The sequence below is a fragment of the Fringilla coelebs genome (assembly GCF_963513975.1).
Source record: "Fringilla coelebs genome assembly, chromosome: 22".
Taxonomy (NCBI): Eukaryota; Metazoa; Chordata; class Aves; order Passeriformes; family Fringillidae; genus Fringilla; species Fringilla coelebs.
Window position 1 is genome coordinate 5,762,990 of NC_140048.1, and position 15,887 is coordinate 5,778,876.

The 15,887-nt window shown below is 43.1% G+C and overlaps 1 protein-coding gene across 1 annotated transcript; it reads right to left on the minus strand.

Moving 5' to 3' along the window:
- Nucleotides 1-215: 215 nt before the first annotated feature.
- Nucleotides 216-15,011, minus strand: LRRC38 (leucine rich repeat containing 38; the record flags this gene model as incomplete). Its single annotated transcript, XM_084220060.1, has 2 exons — nucleotides 14,369-15,011; nucleotides 216-469 (listed from the first exon to the last, which is right to left on the minus strand). Exons 1-2 carry the CDS (start codon nucleotides 14,994-14,996, stop codon nucleotides 216-218), a joined length of 882 nt encoding a protein of 293 aa, XP_084076186.1. The 5' UTR covers nucleotides 14,997-15,011.
- Between the last annotated feature and the right edge of the window lie 876 nt (nucleotides 15,012-15,887).

A 15,887-nucleotide genomic window follows, 5' to 3' on the forward strand; every position in this document is an offset into this window, starting at 1 on the left:
GAAATCAACCTGCTCTGCTTGCAGCAGGGCACATGTGCAAGAAGAGGTGACAGTCCCAGCTCTGCCATTCCTGCCTGTGACCAGCAGAAGAGATCCTTACACTTTGGGAGTTAAGTCATGGTTAAAGCTTTCACTCTGCTTTTTTATCCTCATAGGCTTTGGCTGATGATCTGGTAACCGATAATCCGAGGGAAATTAAGGATTTCTGACTGAGTTCAGTCCTCGCAGTCATCTTCATCTTCATCATCATCCTTGCTGGGAGCACACCTTTGGAAGCAGTGCACCAGGGTGGCCAGGAAGAAGCTGGAGAGAATGGCAGCAATGGACACAGCCACTCCAGAGAAGATGATGATGAAAAGGTCTGTCAGTGACAAACTGAATTTGCACTCGCTGAAGCTGACCTCAGAAAGCTCGTTCAGAAAGATCCTTCTGTTCTCCACAGGCAGGGAACACTGGATTTCATGGAGACCTGCAAGGAAGAGGAAAGGGAAATAAATCAGGAGAATATTGGTGAAGTCTTCTGTTGAAGAAGAAAAGTTTTAGGGTTAATTCCAGGTTTATGAAATTGTACAATATTCAGGGGGAAATGGAACAGTACCTGTCACTATGCAAAAGCCATCACACAGCCCCTTTGAGCAGCTCCTGGAAATTAAGTTATTTCATCTGCAGCCTTCCAGGGATCAGGTGTGATCTAGGACCATCATTTGGAGGAATTTAAAAAGTGAATGTTGAAATTTAGATGCATCCACACCTGGAGACCTGAAAGCAATTCCCAGCTACTCCCTCTGAACACAAACTCTGACTCCAAAACAGGGTAAGAGGGACACTGAAGTTCCTTTCACACCCTTCTACATGACTTTTTTCCATGTAGTTCCAAACTAGAGTTGTTAATTTTGTTTTGTTTTGTTTTTTTTCTGGTCAAGCAAGAGTTTGGGTTTAATGGATGCTTGTTTGTCTGTGACCTGCTTCCTCCTTTTCTCTCTGGCTGCCCCCAGGCCATACAGACTGGCAGATATTGTTCCTCCCTGCATTACTGGACAATGCCAAGAGCTGGGCTCTTTGTAGTGAGAGCAAAAACCCCCAGATTTAAGCAGTGGTGAGAATACAGCCAGGTCCTGGATGGTAACAGCACACAGCTCACTGCATGTGATCCCTCTTCACGGGGGGAGCATCAGGGGACAGATTTCCAGGGCTAGAACAGAGTGAATTCAGTCTGCAGGGCTGCTGGCAAGGCAGCTTTTGTGTCACTATCAAGGACAGGAATGTGAAGGGAAATGCAAGAATTGTGTGTTAATGACACGAGATCTGCTGCTGAGTTACTTGATCCACTCCTCTCTCCTGATGATCCCGGGCTGTTCTCTCTGGTTTGGGCTCTGCCTTGCTGCATGCACACAGGAGATGGCATTTCCATCCCAGGGGTGTGCCACAGAGCCATGATGTCACCTGAAACAGGGAATGGTGACAAGATTCCCTCTGATTTGTGAATCAGCTTTGCTGTGGCATGTGGTGTTGTGCTGTTAAACCCAGGTTGGTGCTGCCCTGATTGTCTGGATCCAGCCCAGCTGTTGTGTTGATTTGAGAAGGAGTTTTAGTTAATTCCACTGTGGAACCAATTATCACCCTGACCTGTCTGACCTTGTAATGACCACTCTGTTAAATTTTGATCCCTAAAAGCCATCCTGTATCTGTCCTGCTTGCCTACAGGTCTGTGGCTTTCCTCCATTTATTTCATTTCCCTCTTTCTCCTGCTGCTCTGGCTGGGAATGTTCTGATTGCTGCCCAGCAGTGCCAGCACCAGCCTGGCCCAGGCTCAGTGGTGGCTGCAGGCACAAATCCAGGCTGCTTTGATTTTGGTGCTCCTGAGCACTGGCTGTGCACAGCAGATGGGGAACAACACAACTGTGGCTGCATTTCCCTTCACAGAGGAAAGCCAGGCACAATTTCCCAAGGATATTTCTGTGTTTCACGTTCTCTGAACCTCAGAGAAAAATAAAAAAACAACCACAATTCTTATCTCAATTGCTGCTCCTCTTCACAGAGAAAAGCAAGGCACAATTTCCCATGGATATTGCTGGGGTTTGTGTTCTCTGAACCTCAGAGACAGAAAAAACAAGTCTTATCTCAATTTCTGCTCCTCTTGCTGTTCACAGGTGGAATGCATGGTGGAAGATTGTTTACCTGAAGGGAATTGATAACTGGATTCTGGAGTGAGTGTTTTGATTGAGCAGTTGGATCCAGGTGTGTGTGGGGACTGTTGGGTGATGGTCAGAGGATGCTGTGCAGTGTGTGCAGAGCTGAGTGCTTGGCAGATTCAGTTTAGATGTAGTGTAATAGAGGATAGAATAATGTAGTATAATAAAGTAATTAATTATCCTTCTGATATCCATGGAGTGGGATGCATCATTCCCTCCCCATCATCAGGGCTGTGCTGCCTTTGCTTTACACAGCTTGCTCTGCAGATCTGTGACACCTCCTGTCATGGAGATCTGTGACACCTCCTGTCATCAGAACTGACCTGGAGGAGAAAGCAGCTCCATGGTTTCAAACATCCTCTGCATGGATCAAAGGCTTTGATTTCCAGAAGTCTGGAAATGACCCTGCAATGTTCATGTCTTCTGCACCAGCTGATGCCCTGGAGCACCTGAGCACACAGAGACTGAGGAGATCCAAACCTGCCCTCTCCAGCCTGCCCCTACAAACCTTCCTACTGAAACAACTGAGAGCTGGCCAGCAAATCACATTTTCATTTCAGTAGCAGCTCCAGGCATTAATCAGAGTCAGCAAAATGGGGGACAGATGAATATCCTTCCCTATTCAAAACCATGAGAAATCAGTGAAAAGTCATAGGCTGGGATTTCAATACCTGTGTCTTTTAAATCAGATTTTAAAAAGCAAAGATTTTTTTTTTCAGTAAATAAATATTATCCTGGCAGTAATCAAAGCAGTTGCATGAGTGCAACATACTGCAAATTCATTTGAAGAGGAAATTCCTTGCTAATATGAGAAGATCACTGCAGCATTTTGGCAGGAAAACCTGCACCAAGTGAATACAGCACCTACACAAATTCCATTTCACTTGTAGCAAGCACAAGAAAAAACAAGTTTCTGTACAATGGTGTTTCTGTAAAAGAAATCAGTTTTACACAGGTTGAGACTTCCTGGGAATTGCTGTTTTCAGAGCATCTGAGTCAAGCTCCTCAAAAGAAAGAGGGCACAGGTGGCCATAAGCAACTCTACCCTTTAAAATTTCTGTCCAACTGCAAAAGAAATTCTCAACTGGCAGCATTTAAAATACTTCTGTGTGTGATGGGATGGAATATCAGATCTGGATAAGGGAGGAAGTGAAAAAAGAATATATTAAAAAATAAAGAGAGGAAAGAAGACTCCAAAAGAAAACTCCTGTCCTGAGCAGTTGTACATACTGCAGCCCTTGGCTTGAGAGAAACCTCCCCATGGTAATATTTGCCCAGGACATGGACAGGAGCTCACTCCCTCATCCCCAGCAGCTCTGCCATGGATCCAAGCTGACCCTGTGCACTGGGAGCTCTATTCCTGTTTCCCTGCTGCTTTCACTTCACATCCCAACACACAGAGTGCAAACAGCCAAGGATCTGCAGCACACCGAGGCACTCAGAGGGTATTTCTTGTTATGAGGATCAGGGCACTGCAAGGGGTTTGAGGCTCATTATGCAATAAGGAGAAATAAAGATACTCCTCTCCATGCAGCCATGGGTACTGGAATCTGGGTCATGCTCTCAAACCAAACAGATGAGATGGGAATTTGCTACTTGCTTTATTCTGTGACAGCCCAACAGGCTTCTGTGGCCTCAAGTTTTTAGGGACTTGTTAGTTATTGGAATAACAGATGAAATTCAGCCCCACAGACCAGGGCAGGGGCTCACTGGCTCCCAGCCTGCAGCTTCAGCCCCGCTGTGCATGCACCTCCTCTTCCAAAAGACAGGAGAGAGCTGAGCTCCATCCCCATCCAGGCAGCCCCTAAAGCTGTGCTGGAGCAGCCAGGGCAGGGAGGGAAGGGATTGCTGGTCAGTCCTGTTGGGTGGATGTTTGTCTTTGCTGAGTTGTGGCACTCTGAAAAACCCAGCACAGCCAAACAGAAGCTTTTCCTTGGACTCCAAAGAGAATTTGGAACAGACTCTTCATCTGGAACAGCCAACAGCAAGAACAGCAGCTCTGTCTCTGGTGGCACAAGGAATTTCTCCTTCCAAAGCTGATGCAGTGGTTGTTGCACCAGAGCTTCCAACTCTTCACCTGAAAATACATCACTTGCAGGTCACACACCTGCTAAAGGTGAGAAATGGGCAAACCCATTTCATCTGCTTCCTTCCACACAGCCCTGGCTTTGCAGCATTTACATTCAGGCTGTTCTTGTGACACAGGAGTCCTGAGAACTGATGCTCTGTCCCCCACGTGGTGCCAGGGACAGATCCATCCTTGTTCTTCCCTTGGGCAGGAAGTGATTCCAGGGCATTAAACCCCCTGGACTAAAGAATGGTTTCTAGAAGGGGATCAGTGTTAATTGTGGGGTGTGGGTTTTTCCTTTGTGTGACTTTGTTGCATCTAGATTGGCTCAATTAAACCCCTGTCCCCACACACAACCTCTAGAGGACAGGAGATGACATTTAACCTCAGAGCTCTGCTTTCTCACACTTTTGCTTCAAGGGTATTAATTTTTATAGTTTCTCTGTGGGGGTTTCCTGTATTTTTAAGAAGAATTATTTATTCTGTAGAATTTATTCTTGTAAAGGGCATCTCAAAGCAGCTTGGTGTTTAGTGCTTGGCTGCAGCACGAGAGCCTTTGATGACAGTTATATATATCTACCTCATTGCTCCCACAACATATTCAAGGAGTTGCTTCTTCATCCCAACCAACACTGTAAATGAAATAACAAGTGTGAGTGTGCTATAAATACACAGCTTGGGTTATTTTGGTCAGGGCCATCCCATTATCTGTGATGACTCCAGCTGTCCCAAGGACAATGTCACACAGCCTGTATCCTCCTGCTATGGCATCAAGAGGAGCAGATGCATTGCACTGGTGCTGATTGCTCTGAAGTGCTCTGGGTTCCACACAGGCCTGTCTCAACTCTGGGAAAGTAAAAATGAAAATACAGGTATGTACCCTGAGGAATAGATTGTCTAAGTAACATGGGAAGTGTGAAAATGCTGGAATTCCTGACCCACAGTGTTAAAAGGAGAGATGGGCTTTTAAAAACAAGGGGGAAAAAAGTGTGTTCATAAAGAAGTGATGCAGGTAGAGCTATTTCAATGAATAATAACTCTATTATTATTCATATACTAACTCTAATAGGTTTCAGAACAATATGACTTTGAACACCTTATATTAGAGGAGTGCAACTCTACCAAGTCCAGCAACTTAAACCCTGCCAATAATTCACAGGCAATTAGGCTGCTGCTGGATCCTAAAACCCACTTTTCTGTTCAGGACTATGCCCAGGCTGAAATCTTTCCCTGAATAACTGAACCTCCTAGAAAAGAGAAGCAGCCCCAAAACCAGTCTGCATGGAAATAAAGAACAATTTCCTTGTAAATTACTGATAAGGGACAAACAAGGCTGTCATGCCCCAAAGTTATACCTGGACTGATCTCACCATATGAAAACCCCCACAAAACCCAGAGACCCTGTTTCATCTGACCCCTGCTGGACTTTGCAGAATCCAGCCACGTTTCCCCAGGTTCTTGTGCTCAGGAGTTTCTAAACCATGGAGTGTCACCATCACATTTTCTGGAAAAATCCCTTTGCCCAGGATTCTTCTCCTGGGAAGCTGAGAAGCCTCAGAGAAAAAGGAAAACAATATTATCTCATTTGCTTCTCCTGTGTCTTGTTGCTTTGGAATGTGGTTGGAGATTGCTTATCCAACATGTGAATTGTTTCATTGGCCAACTGGGGCCAAGCTGTGTTAAGGCTCTGGAGAGAGTCATAAGTTTTTCATTAATATCTTTTAGCCTTCTGTCTGCATCCTTTCTCTGTTCTTTAGTATAGTTTTAGTAAAGCATTCTATACTAATATAATGTAATATAGTGTAATGTAATATAATATAATGTAATATAACATATAACATAGTATCATAAAATAATAAATCAGCCTTCTGAGAGCATGGACTCAGATCCATCATTCCTCTCTTCATCAGGGGACCCCTGCAAATACCACAGTGGAGTGCACTGACACTGCCTGCTCCTGCCTGTGCCAGGGGTTTTCCCTGGATAGATTCCCTGGATTTATTTCCCTGCTGCACTGTGAGTTTGGGCTCATTCTCCTCCAGTTAAGGACAAGCACCAAGGGCATCACTTTCTCCAGGTCCACTTGACCCTGTTTTGAAGGACTCCTTGTGTCTGTCTTTGCTTATTTCTAATCCCTATGCTAAATATATTTTTGACTGGAAAACTTCTGGAATTCATTATCATTTCAATGCTCTGGTCTGTCTGTTAGCAGGCAGAGATTGCCCAGCTGTAATTTTGGATGTTGTGTTTAAAAAAAAAAAAGGAAAAAAAAAAAGAAAAAGAAGAAACTTCAGTTCTTTTGGGGTTTTTTAGAGTTCACAAAAAGCAGGAGCCAGGACAAAGAGCTTCCTACCATTCAGCAATGGACAGCAGGGTGAAATAATGCAAAGGCACCCTGGGACATGCACTGGGATGTATGGAAATACATCCCCAGAAATATCTGAAACCATAAATGTTTGAATGAGCTGCATGCACACATGTTCACCACCATGGATGCAGTAAATATAAGAGCACTACAATAGGGCTTTTTATTTTAGAGTAAAATTGGTGTTTGGCCTTTTGGGTGGAATTTAGCTGCTCCCTCGTGTTGCTGAATGCAGTTGACACAGATTTGAAATGTTTAAATGTGGCATGTTGTTTCTTGTGTGGTATTTTGCTCCCAGCTATGGCTTGCCTTAGTCTCCCTAAGCGCTGTCACAAATGTATTAATAAGCAATGAGAGAGGCATTGCCTCTGAAGTGAGATGAGATTTCATTGGAAATAGCCTTGAGCCATCAGAACAGTAAAGCTTAAAAAACTTGAAGCCTAGATTTAGGTCCCTAAATAAAACTTTTATGGCCAAGTGCCCTAAAGATTTGCAGAACAGCTTTGGAGGGCATTTAGCAGTTTTTCTCCATGCCTAAATATGAAGTTCAACATCAGGTGTTCACATCTGCAAATGCTGTCCTCACTTCTTCAAATCTGTGAACGATGGAAGCACTCCAAATAACCTTAGGATGGAAGAAACAGAGTGAAAAGCCAGTGGCAGTCAGATCATTTTACTGAAAATGTCTGGGAGATCAAATTATATATTTATATATGTATATATAGAAACAGATTTGATGCGCTTGTTAAGGAATATAATTTCTGTGAGGAGTTTCTGCTTGAGAGGGATAAAAGCTGCTGAATGTGTGAAATGTCTTAGGGCTTTGAATTCCTTTCCAGACACACAGATCTTGTGTTCTGTCCTGGTGGTGTGGGAGCTTGTGCACGATGCTGGGGGAGAGCTGATGGCTGCAATGGACAGAACAGCCTGTCCTCCCCAGCTCAGCTCACTCAGCTTCTATATTGGTACACCGAGTTAAGGAGCCTTCTCTCCACTGCAGACCAACAAATAAGTGCTAATAAAGGCTGGTAAGTCAAGAGGATTTGTAAAACTCTCAGTTTCCTTGCTGTTGGTTCAAATGTTGAACAAAACCTGTCCTCTTGTGTCGTTACGATGCTTTGTTTTGAAGAAAAGATTTAATACTTTCTGTAAACTCTTTAAAGGTCTGGATTGATGGGATGAAAGATTGTTTAATTTATAGAATAAATTGTGCAATAGATCTCAGGTTGGAATGGGATCACAGAAAGAGCCAAGAAGCAAGGGGTGGTAACCTCATGGCACAGAATGTCTGAACAAGAGAAAAATCATTCCTGTCCCCTGGGTCTGGGAGGGTCTGGAGGGCAACTCCTGTGAGGGGCAGCTGAGGGAGCTGGAAAGGGGCTCAGGTGGAGAAAAGGAGGCTCAGGGGGCCCTTGTGGCTCTGCACAGCTCCTGACAGGAGGGGACAGCCCCAGGCTGGGCTGTGCTCCCAAGGAACAGGGACAGGAGAGAGGGAACAGCCCCAGGCTGGGCCAGGGCAGGCTCAGGGTGGGCACAGCAGGAATTTCCCCATGGAAAGGGGGCTCAGCACTGTCAGGGGCTGCCCAGGGAGGTTTGGAGTGCCCATCCCTGGAGGTGTCCCAGGAAGGGCAGGAGGTGACACTCAGGGCTGGGGACAGGTCACAGGTTGGACTCGATGGGGTCCCTCCCAACCTCAGTGATTATACTTTATGATTCCCACCACACTGACTCACTTCTGAATCTCTCTTTTAGTGCTGAATTCAGTCTGTATTTCCTGCTTACAACCTCACTGTCACCTGCTCTTGGTTTTTTTTTTTCCCTACCTTCTCTCCCTGCCATCCTTCTCCCCTGCTCTTTTTCTTTATCTGGAAATTTGCCACTTCACCTGCATTTGCTTCTCCACCCATTCCAAAGAGGTCTTGAAAACTACAGAAGCCTTTCAAGTAGCTAAACAGCATCTGTGGCAGTACTGACACTAAAACCCTCTTGGAATATCTTAGAATTGTGTGGCCCCCACCCACAGCTTTCCAAAATGGAGCAGAAGTTGCTCAAATGAGCCCTGAGCACCAGTCCTCACCTCAGCTTTGGCCACTTCAGTTTCAGACATTCAGAACATCAGTTTTATTTATCACAGCACAAATCTATTTGGAATTCTGTCTCTGGCCACTTCTGAACAAGTTTTTCAAATCTTCCTGTAAATACAAATGTGCAAAGGCTGCCCATGAAAACACTCAGTCTAAACCTTGGCTAAAAGTCTTTTTAATACTGTTTGTATAGAGAGCAGCAAAATTTTTAATTCTTGCAATGGGTAGTGGGGAACTTAAATAACTAAACAAATAAATTAATTAATCCCAGAAACTGTATACAACTTCCTAAACATAAGGTGAAGAAAGGAAGTAAAAAGCAAAATGAGGGCAAGATGACAGAAAGGAGACACTACAGTCACACTCCAAGGAACACTTAAGTTCTAATTAAAAGCATGTTAAAAATACTTTAGTCATTAGCAAACAAGGTCACAGCTGCCCAAAGCATGTTCACAGAAAATAAAAAGCAGCAACAGAAATGTCAACAAAGCCTTTCCATGTGGCCATTGCAGATTACACTGTTTTGCTTTGTTACAGGCATTTATCTGAATCCAGCCCCTTCCTCCTGATGGGATCCTCAGAGAGACTCAAGAAATGTCCTTTGCTCTAATTTTAAATGAGAAGTTTCAGCAAAAATTTATTCCATCAAAGCCCTTTGTATTTAAACACTGAAATGGAAGGTTCATAACCCTCTGTTCTGTCATTTGCACCAGTGACAATCTTTTGCTGGCTGAGCCCTGAGTTTCAAACAGTATTGCTGAAAGGACGAGGTTAAAGATGAGGAAATAAAGAAAAGTGCAATTTTAGCCAAGATAAATGTGATGAACAACAAGCCCCTAAAGCAGAAGAAAGCCTGGCCAGTATGAGAAGTTGCTGAGTGTATTTTTGTAGACCAACTTAGGCTTTTGTTCTTTCAAGGTATTTTTTTTTCTCTGATTTTTCATGGCCCCGTGGAGTAAAACCTTCCATGAAAGTTTTCATACTTGTCTTTGTAGGGATAAAGATCTTACAGCAACTCCTCTATTTAAAAAAAAATAAAGATCCCAAATTCTTAATACTCATTCTCCTCCTGATGTGAAGGCTTCAAAATGTACCATTAGCCACCATGTGCCATTCAGGTGTAACAAATGCCTACACAACCAAACATCCTTCTAAGAAAATATTTAAAAGTGTTGTGCTCAACCATTGTGACCAACAGCAAACACTTTGTCTTCTCCAGGGAAAAGAACTTTTCTATTTTTTCCACTTATCACCATTCCACTGCTCTTCCCAGTTCCTTTGCCTTCTTTGTATTATGCTCACTAATTTGTTTTTAATCAATTACTAACCAGAACAGAGAGGGAAACTGGAGTTTTGTTTTGCAGCATGAAGAAAATGCTGGATTTCATTTCTCTGTATGGTAACAAAATGTGTTTGGTGTTTTAAAGTGCTAGGTTTAATCACAAAATTTTAGTGCTGTTTTAAAATAAATTTAGAATAAATTTATAATTTAATAATGAATTTATAATAAATTTATAATTTGATAATAAATTATGCCTGCAAAATTTAATTATTTAATTAAATTAATTAATTTCATTTCATTCTGCCTGCAAATTTACCAGGATGAGGGTATCATCTGGGGATGGTATTCACCTAATCCCAGTTAAGCCTTTATTTAGAATTTAGACTAGATAAATAAATGCTGAAATCTGTGAAATTATTGAAAGCCCAGCTGTTTGTGTGAAGCAGCAGGTTGGATGAGCAGAGGCAGCTCAGCTGGGCAGGCAGGGCAGCAGAAGCTGGAACCTCACAAGTTATTTCTGGTCCTGTGCCAGGAGGACAATGGAGCCTCCTGCCAAACTAATGAGCTGAAGCACAGCTTTTGTCCCTATCCCTGAGCCCTCCAGAAACCTTAATTACAGAGGGACACAGCTTCAGGATCAATCATCCAGATTTCAGTTCACAGAGACAAAACTCCCCTTTTTATCTCAACTTGGTGTTTCTTTTGTAGAAGCCAAGGGCAGGAAATTTTCCTCAGACAGGAAAATTCTGCTACTTTAGCTGTCATTCTGTGAAAAGTGCATATTCTGTGACAGATATTTGCTATCTGTATCATGTTGTGTTGATTAGTAGTGCTGTATTAGCATTTTAATAGTATGGTAAATGTAGTTTTGTAGTTAAAATAATTTAACTCTGGCTTTCCAAATGTTGTTTTGCAAGGCATGCAACTGTGGCCATGTATTTCAAAAAGTCATTGAGGCAGTCCTTCCTTTTTGGGCTTGGTTTTGCAGTCACCTTTGTGAAGAATGTTTTGGGCCTTTATTAAAGGAGACAGTTGTCACTGTCATATTTTCTGAAAGATTCCTTCGCCAGGATTTCTTCTCCTGGGAAGCTGAGAAGCCTCAGAGAAGAATGAAAACAGTAATTATCTGATTGCTTCTCCTGTGTTTGCTGCTTTGGAATGTGATCTGGAGATCGTTTACCAACAGGTGCATGTTTGATTGGTTTCAGGTGAATTGTTTTTACCTAATGACCAATCCCCATCAGCTGTGTTGGACTCTGAGGAGTCAGTCACAGTTTTTATTATCATTCTTGTTCAGCCTTCTGTCTGTATCCTTTCTTTAGTATAGTTTTAGTACAGCATTCTTTAATATAATGTAATGTAAGTATCATAGAATAATAAATCAGCCTTCTGAGAACGTGGAGTCAGGTTCTCATCTCTCACCTCATCCTGGGGACCCTCACAAACCCAACAGGGGTTTTGTGGCAGCCCTGGTGCTGTTCTGCATCCCTGCCCATCTCTCCCTGGCAGGGCTGGGTGTGTAGAGAGCAGGGTGCTCACTCCAGACAACAAACCCAAATCCTTGCAGGACAGCTCTGACCAAATCAACCATTGAACATTTGCTCCTTCCCTCTTTGCCTTCCCAAATCAATTCCTATTTAAAGTTTGGAAGATCCAGAGAAGTCATTTTTCAGCTATTTGGCCAGAACAGAGCTGTGGATGAGGGGAAATGCTGTGGGAGAGCATCTCTGAGTGCTCAGGAAAGCTCACTCATGCTCAGACATAAATTCAGACAAACTTTAAAACACTGAGGGGGCAGCAGAGGAAGAGGCAGGACAGACTCAGACTGAACAGATCAGGATCCCAGTCAGGATCAAGGGGAACAGCCTGAAAGTTCAGTGAAAGCCTGAAAAAAAAGGTAAAACAGCCTGAAAGTTCAGTAAAAGCCTGAAAAAAGTAAAGCAGCCTGGAAGTTCAGTGAAAGCCTGGAGAAAGTGAACTGCTGTGTTAACACTAGAGACAGGCAAGTATTTGATTCGAATTGAGCAAATTTAAGCTAAAGCATCAGGAGAGGTGGGATAACAGGTTTGGTTTAGAAAGAATCCAGATCAAAGTTTCACTGACACAGAGAGGAAAAAAAAAAAAACACTTTTTCCTCAAATCACTTCTTTAAAACAGCTGAGCTACAGCTAAGAATATTCAGGGCAATAGTTGAGTGTGCTAGAAAGATGCTCCCCAAGGTCACAAGCACGGGAACTTATTGAAGATAAAGGGTATTATTTTTTTATTTGTTGTCTTTGTTTATGGTTTTTTTACAAATATACAAATATCATATATTGTATGATAAATATCATATATTGGATGATACATGTATATGATATACAAATACCATACACATCTATCACATTTTTTATATAACACACAAATTATTTTTTAAAGTTATTGGGGTTTTTTTAAATATAGTTTTTGTGTTATAGGAAAAAAGTGGTTTTGTTTATGGTTATGTAAGAAAACTTTAGTTAAAGGTTACTTTTTTATCATTTAGGATTTATTTTTTCTATTTTTTATTTGTTTAGATTTTTATTATATTTATTTTCTTCTATTTTATGTTTGTCTTCTTTGTTTAAATTAAGGAGGATTAATATTTTGTCAAGTTTTTATTGCTTTAGAAAAGGGTTAAATCTTGGGATTTGTTTGTTTGGAATTTTTATGGTTGTTGGGTATTTTTTTAATTGCTTTTTTTTTTTTTTGGTTGGTTGTGTTGTTAGTATATGATATTAAATTTTAAGGTGGCATAAGTACAGGTATACTTATACTTAAATATGAGTATATACTTTCACAAGCATGGGAAGAACCTGAATAATTGAGCCTGGAGTGCCAGGACACAGGAGAACAGCTTCAAACTGACAGGGAGTAGGTTTAGATGGGATATGGAGAAATCCTTCCCTGTGAGAGGAATGGCAGATTTGTCTTTCCAAACCAGCTGTGGGTCTGCTGGGAGATAAAACCAGCTCTGGGAGATAAAAGAAACAGTGGGAAGGATGAATGGATGGATGATGAATGGAAAAGGAGATTTGCTTTTATAAATAAACTTTAGGTTTGCTGATAAATGAAATTTAGACATTGAAAGATGGAAGAAGCAATGGGGAAGAAAAACCCCAAAATTCCATAAGAATTAAAAATTAAAAGGGAAGGTTATACATTAGAGGGAAATCTTTGGGATCAGGCATTCTGGGAAGTCTGAACCTCTCAAGTACCTCAGAAATGGGGAAGGAAGGAAGGGAAATGTGGCTGGGAAATTGGGATAAAAAGGGAGGCTGGATCCTCCAAAAATTGGAGAGACCCCAGGGGAATGCCCCATGGCCTCTCCCTTTATTGGAATAAAGTCAAAGGACTCCTCTGTCTCCTTTTTGGACACAAACCTCTGGTGTTTGTGGGTTAATTTTCCTGGCACAGGGTGCCCAGAGCAGCTGTGGCTGCCCCATCCCTGGAAGGGCTCCAGGCTTGGCTGGATGGGCTTGGAGCAAACTGGGAGGATGGAAAGTGTCCCCTGAGTGCCCTCCAAAGTTTGCTGCTCCCAGCCCTTGGGAGCAGCTGGTGCTGCTCAGTGGCAGGAGTGGATGCCCTGGTGCCTGTTGGGAGACATGAACTGTGAGATGATCTCCTGCTAAAGCTGGATTAGGAGAGGCTTTGGGGTCTGCTGGGACATGTGGAGCAAGAGTCTGGATTCCCTAGACATGGCAGTCTTAGCACTTTTATTTTTCCTCCCTGTGCCTTTCTAAAAATGACTGGCTCAAATGCCAGGATTACATACCTTGCATTTTGGGGGGTTCTAAAGCCACTTCAATTTATTTCTCATATTGGAAGCAGTGCTTTTTTAAGGAAAAGAGCCAAAATTGAGATGCTGAAGTGTTTCAAACACACAGCATCACAACTAAATACTTCCAGGAAGGGGCTGATGATCACAGTTGCATAAAATGGGGATTTAACTCTTTTGTAGCAGCTGCATCAGTAAAATGAGAGGAAAAACAGTTTTCCTAAGGAGCTGGCACAGAATATTGAGCTGCTCAAAGGGCTTATTGTAGAAAATATATTTACCAGAGAGAAAATGAAGTCTGGAAGAGAACCAGCTCTGGGCTGAACGGATTTGAAAAGGCTCTTTCACTGCGAGTTTAACCTATAAATCAAGGCAAGTTTAGTCTATAAATCAAAATCATTAGGGCTCAATTTTTAAATTTTATTTGTTAAGTGGGGAGGAGGACCTGCTGCTGAAAGAAGCCAAGCTGAATTGAAGGGGCTGGCATGAAAGCATGCAGTGCCAGCCTGAGCAAAGTGGGAGCAGGAGGCATCCTGCCCTCCCAGGGACACACAGACAGGCTGAGAACCACGGAGCTTTACCTTTCTGCAGCTTGGAAGCGTTGTCCTGGATCCAGCTGAAGAGGTTGGCAAAGTCACAGTCGCACACCCAGGGGTTGCCCTCCAAGCGGATGGTCCTCAGGGAGGGCAGAGCTTCCAGGGCTGCCACGTTCAGGCTCTGCAAGTTATTGTCATTCAGTTCTAACACTTGGAGCTGGTCCAGGTTCTCAAAAGCAGCCTCGTCCACGTCCACCAGGTTGTTGTTTCCAAGGCTCAGCTTTATCAGTTTCTCTGCTGATCTGAATATCCCAGCATCGAGCTGCGTTAAATTATTGTAGCTTAAGTCTAAATACACCAGTTTGGTAGAACTGCTAAAAGTGCCCTCTTCTAAAGAGGTGAGGGAGTTATTCCTGAAGTCCAAATAGACTAGATCTCCATAAAATATAAAGAAGTCAGCTGGTATTGCCTGAATGTTGTTATCAGCTATCAGAAGTTTCCGTACATCCAGTGGGAAGGGATTGGGAACGCTGGGCAGTCCCTGGTCCCGGCAGTCTATGGTGTGGTAGTCCTTACAGCTACAAACAGCAGGGCAAAGATGAGCCCCAGGCAGGAAAAGCAGGCAGGCAAAGGCAGCAAAAGGCAGGAGGCAGGAAGGGAAGCATGGCAACATCGTCAAGGATCTGGAGGCTGTGATGAGCACCGCTTCAGGAGAAAGACATTTTGCTGGGCTGCACAGGAGTGCCTGGTACTTGTGTGTGTGTCTGATTGTATCCAGGAGATCACATATCATCACAGATCCGATAGCAGCAGCCTGGAGGGGGAGGGAGGAGGGAGGGAGGGAGGCAAATGTGAGGATTTACACTGTCAGGATATTATGATGCTGTGCAGGGTGAGGAAAGCGATGATTGGGTACGCGGAGGATCTTTCAAAGGACTCCCTTGCTTTTGTGAGCTAAAAAAAGCCCAGAGCCTGTTGGAATATTTGCTGTCTATTCCAGCAAAGGGGAAATCACACCTGATCCTGTGACTCTGACAGCAACAGCTTCTGCTTAAAAAGCCCCTCAGGTAAAAATCCCCGATGAGATCACTGGCTGTGATTCTCAGCAGGAGCCTCCATCAGGGTGAGCAACAGCCCTGGAAATGCAAGGGAGGGTCAGGCAGTGCCCTGCATGTCTGCTGAGGTCACTTATTGTAAAAAATATATTTACCAGAGAGAAAATGTAGTCTGGAAGAAACTGAGGGCAGGTTTCCCTTTTATTTGTGAAACAGGGAGCAGCCCAAAGACAAGGAGCTCTGCTTTGTGCTGTTTCTGGATTCCTCAGCTGTCAGAGCAAGCCTGTTCACATTATCTCAATATGACTCAGGATCTTTTAACCAAGAAGAATAACCTACAGCAGCAACAAGGTCTCCAAAGTGAGGGGCTTTTCCTTCCTGTCTTAATGACCCAAAAATCTACTTTCTACTGCAGCACCAGTGATGTCTGTTGGGCCACATGAAAGTGCAAATTGTGGATAAAATCTTTAGCTGGTTAAAATTGAACTGCTTTTCTTCCTTTCCAGGGG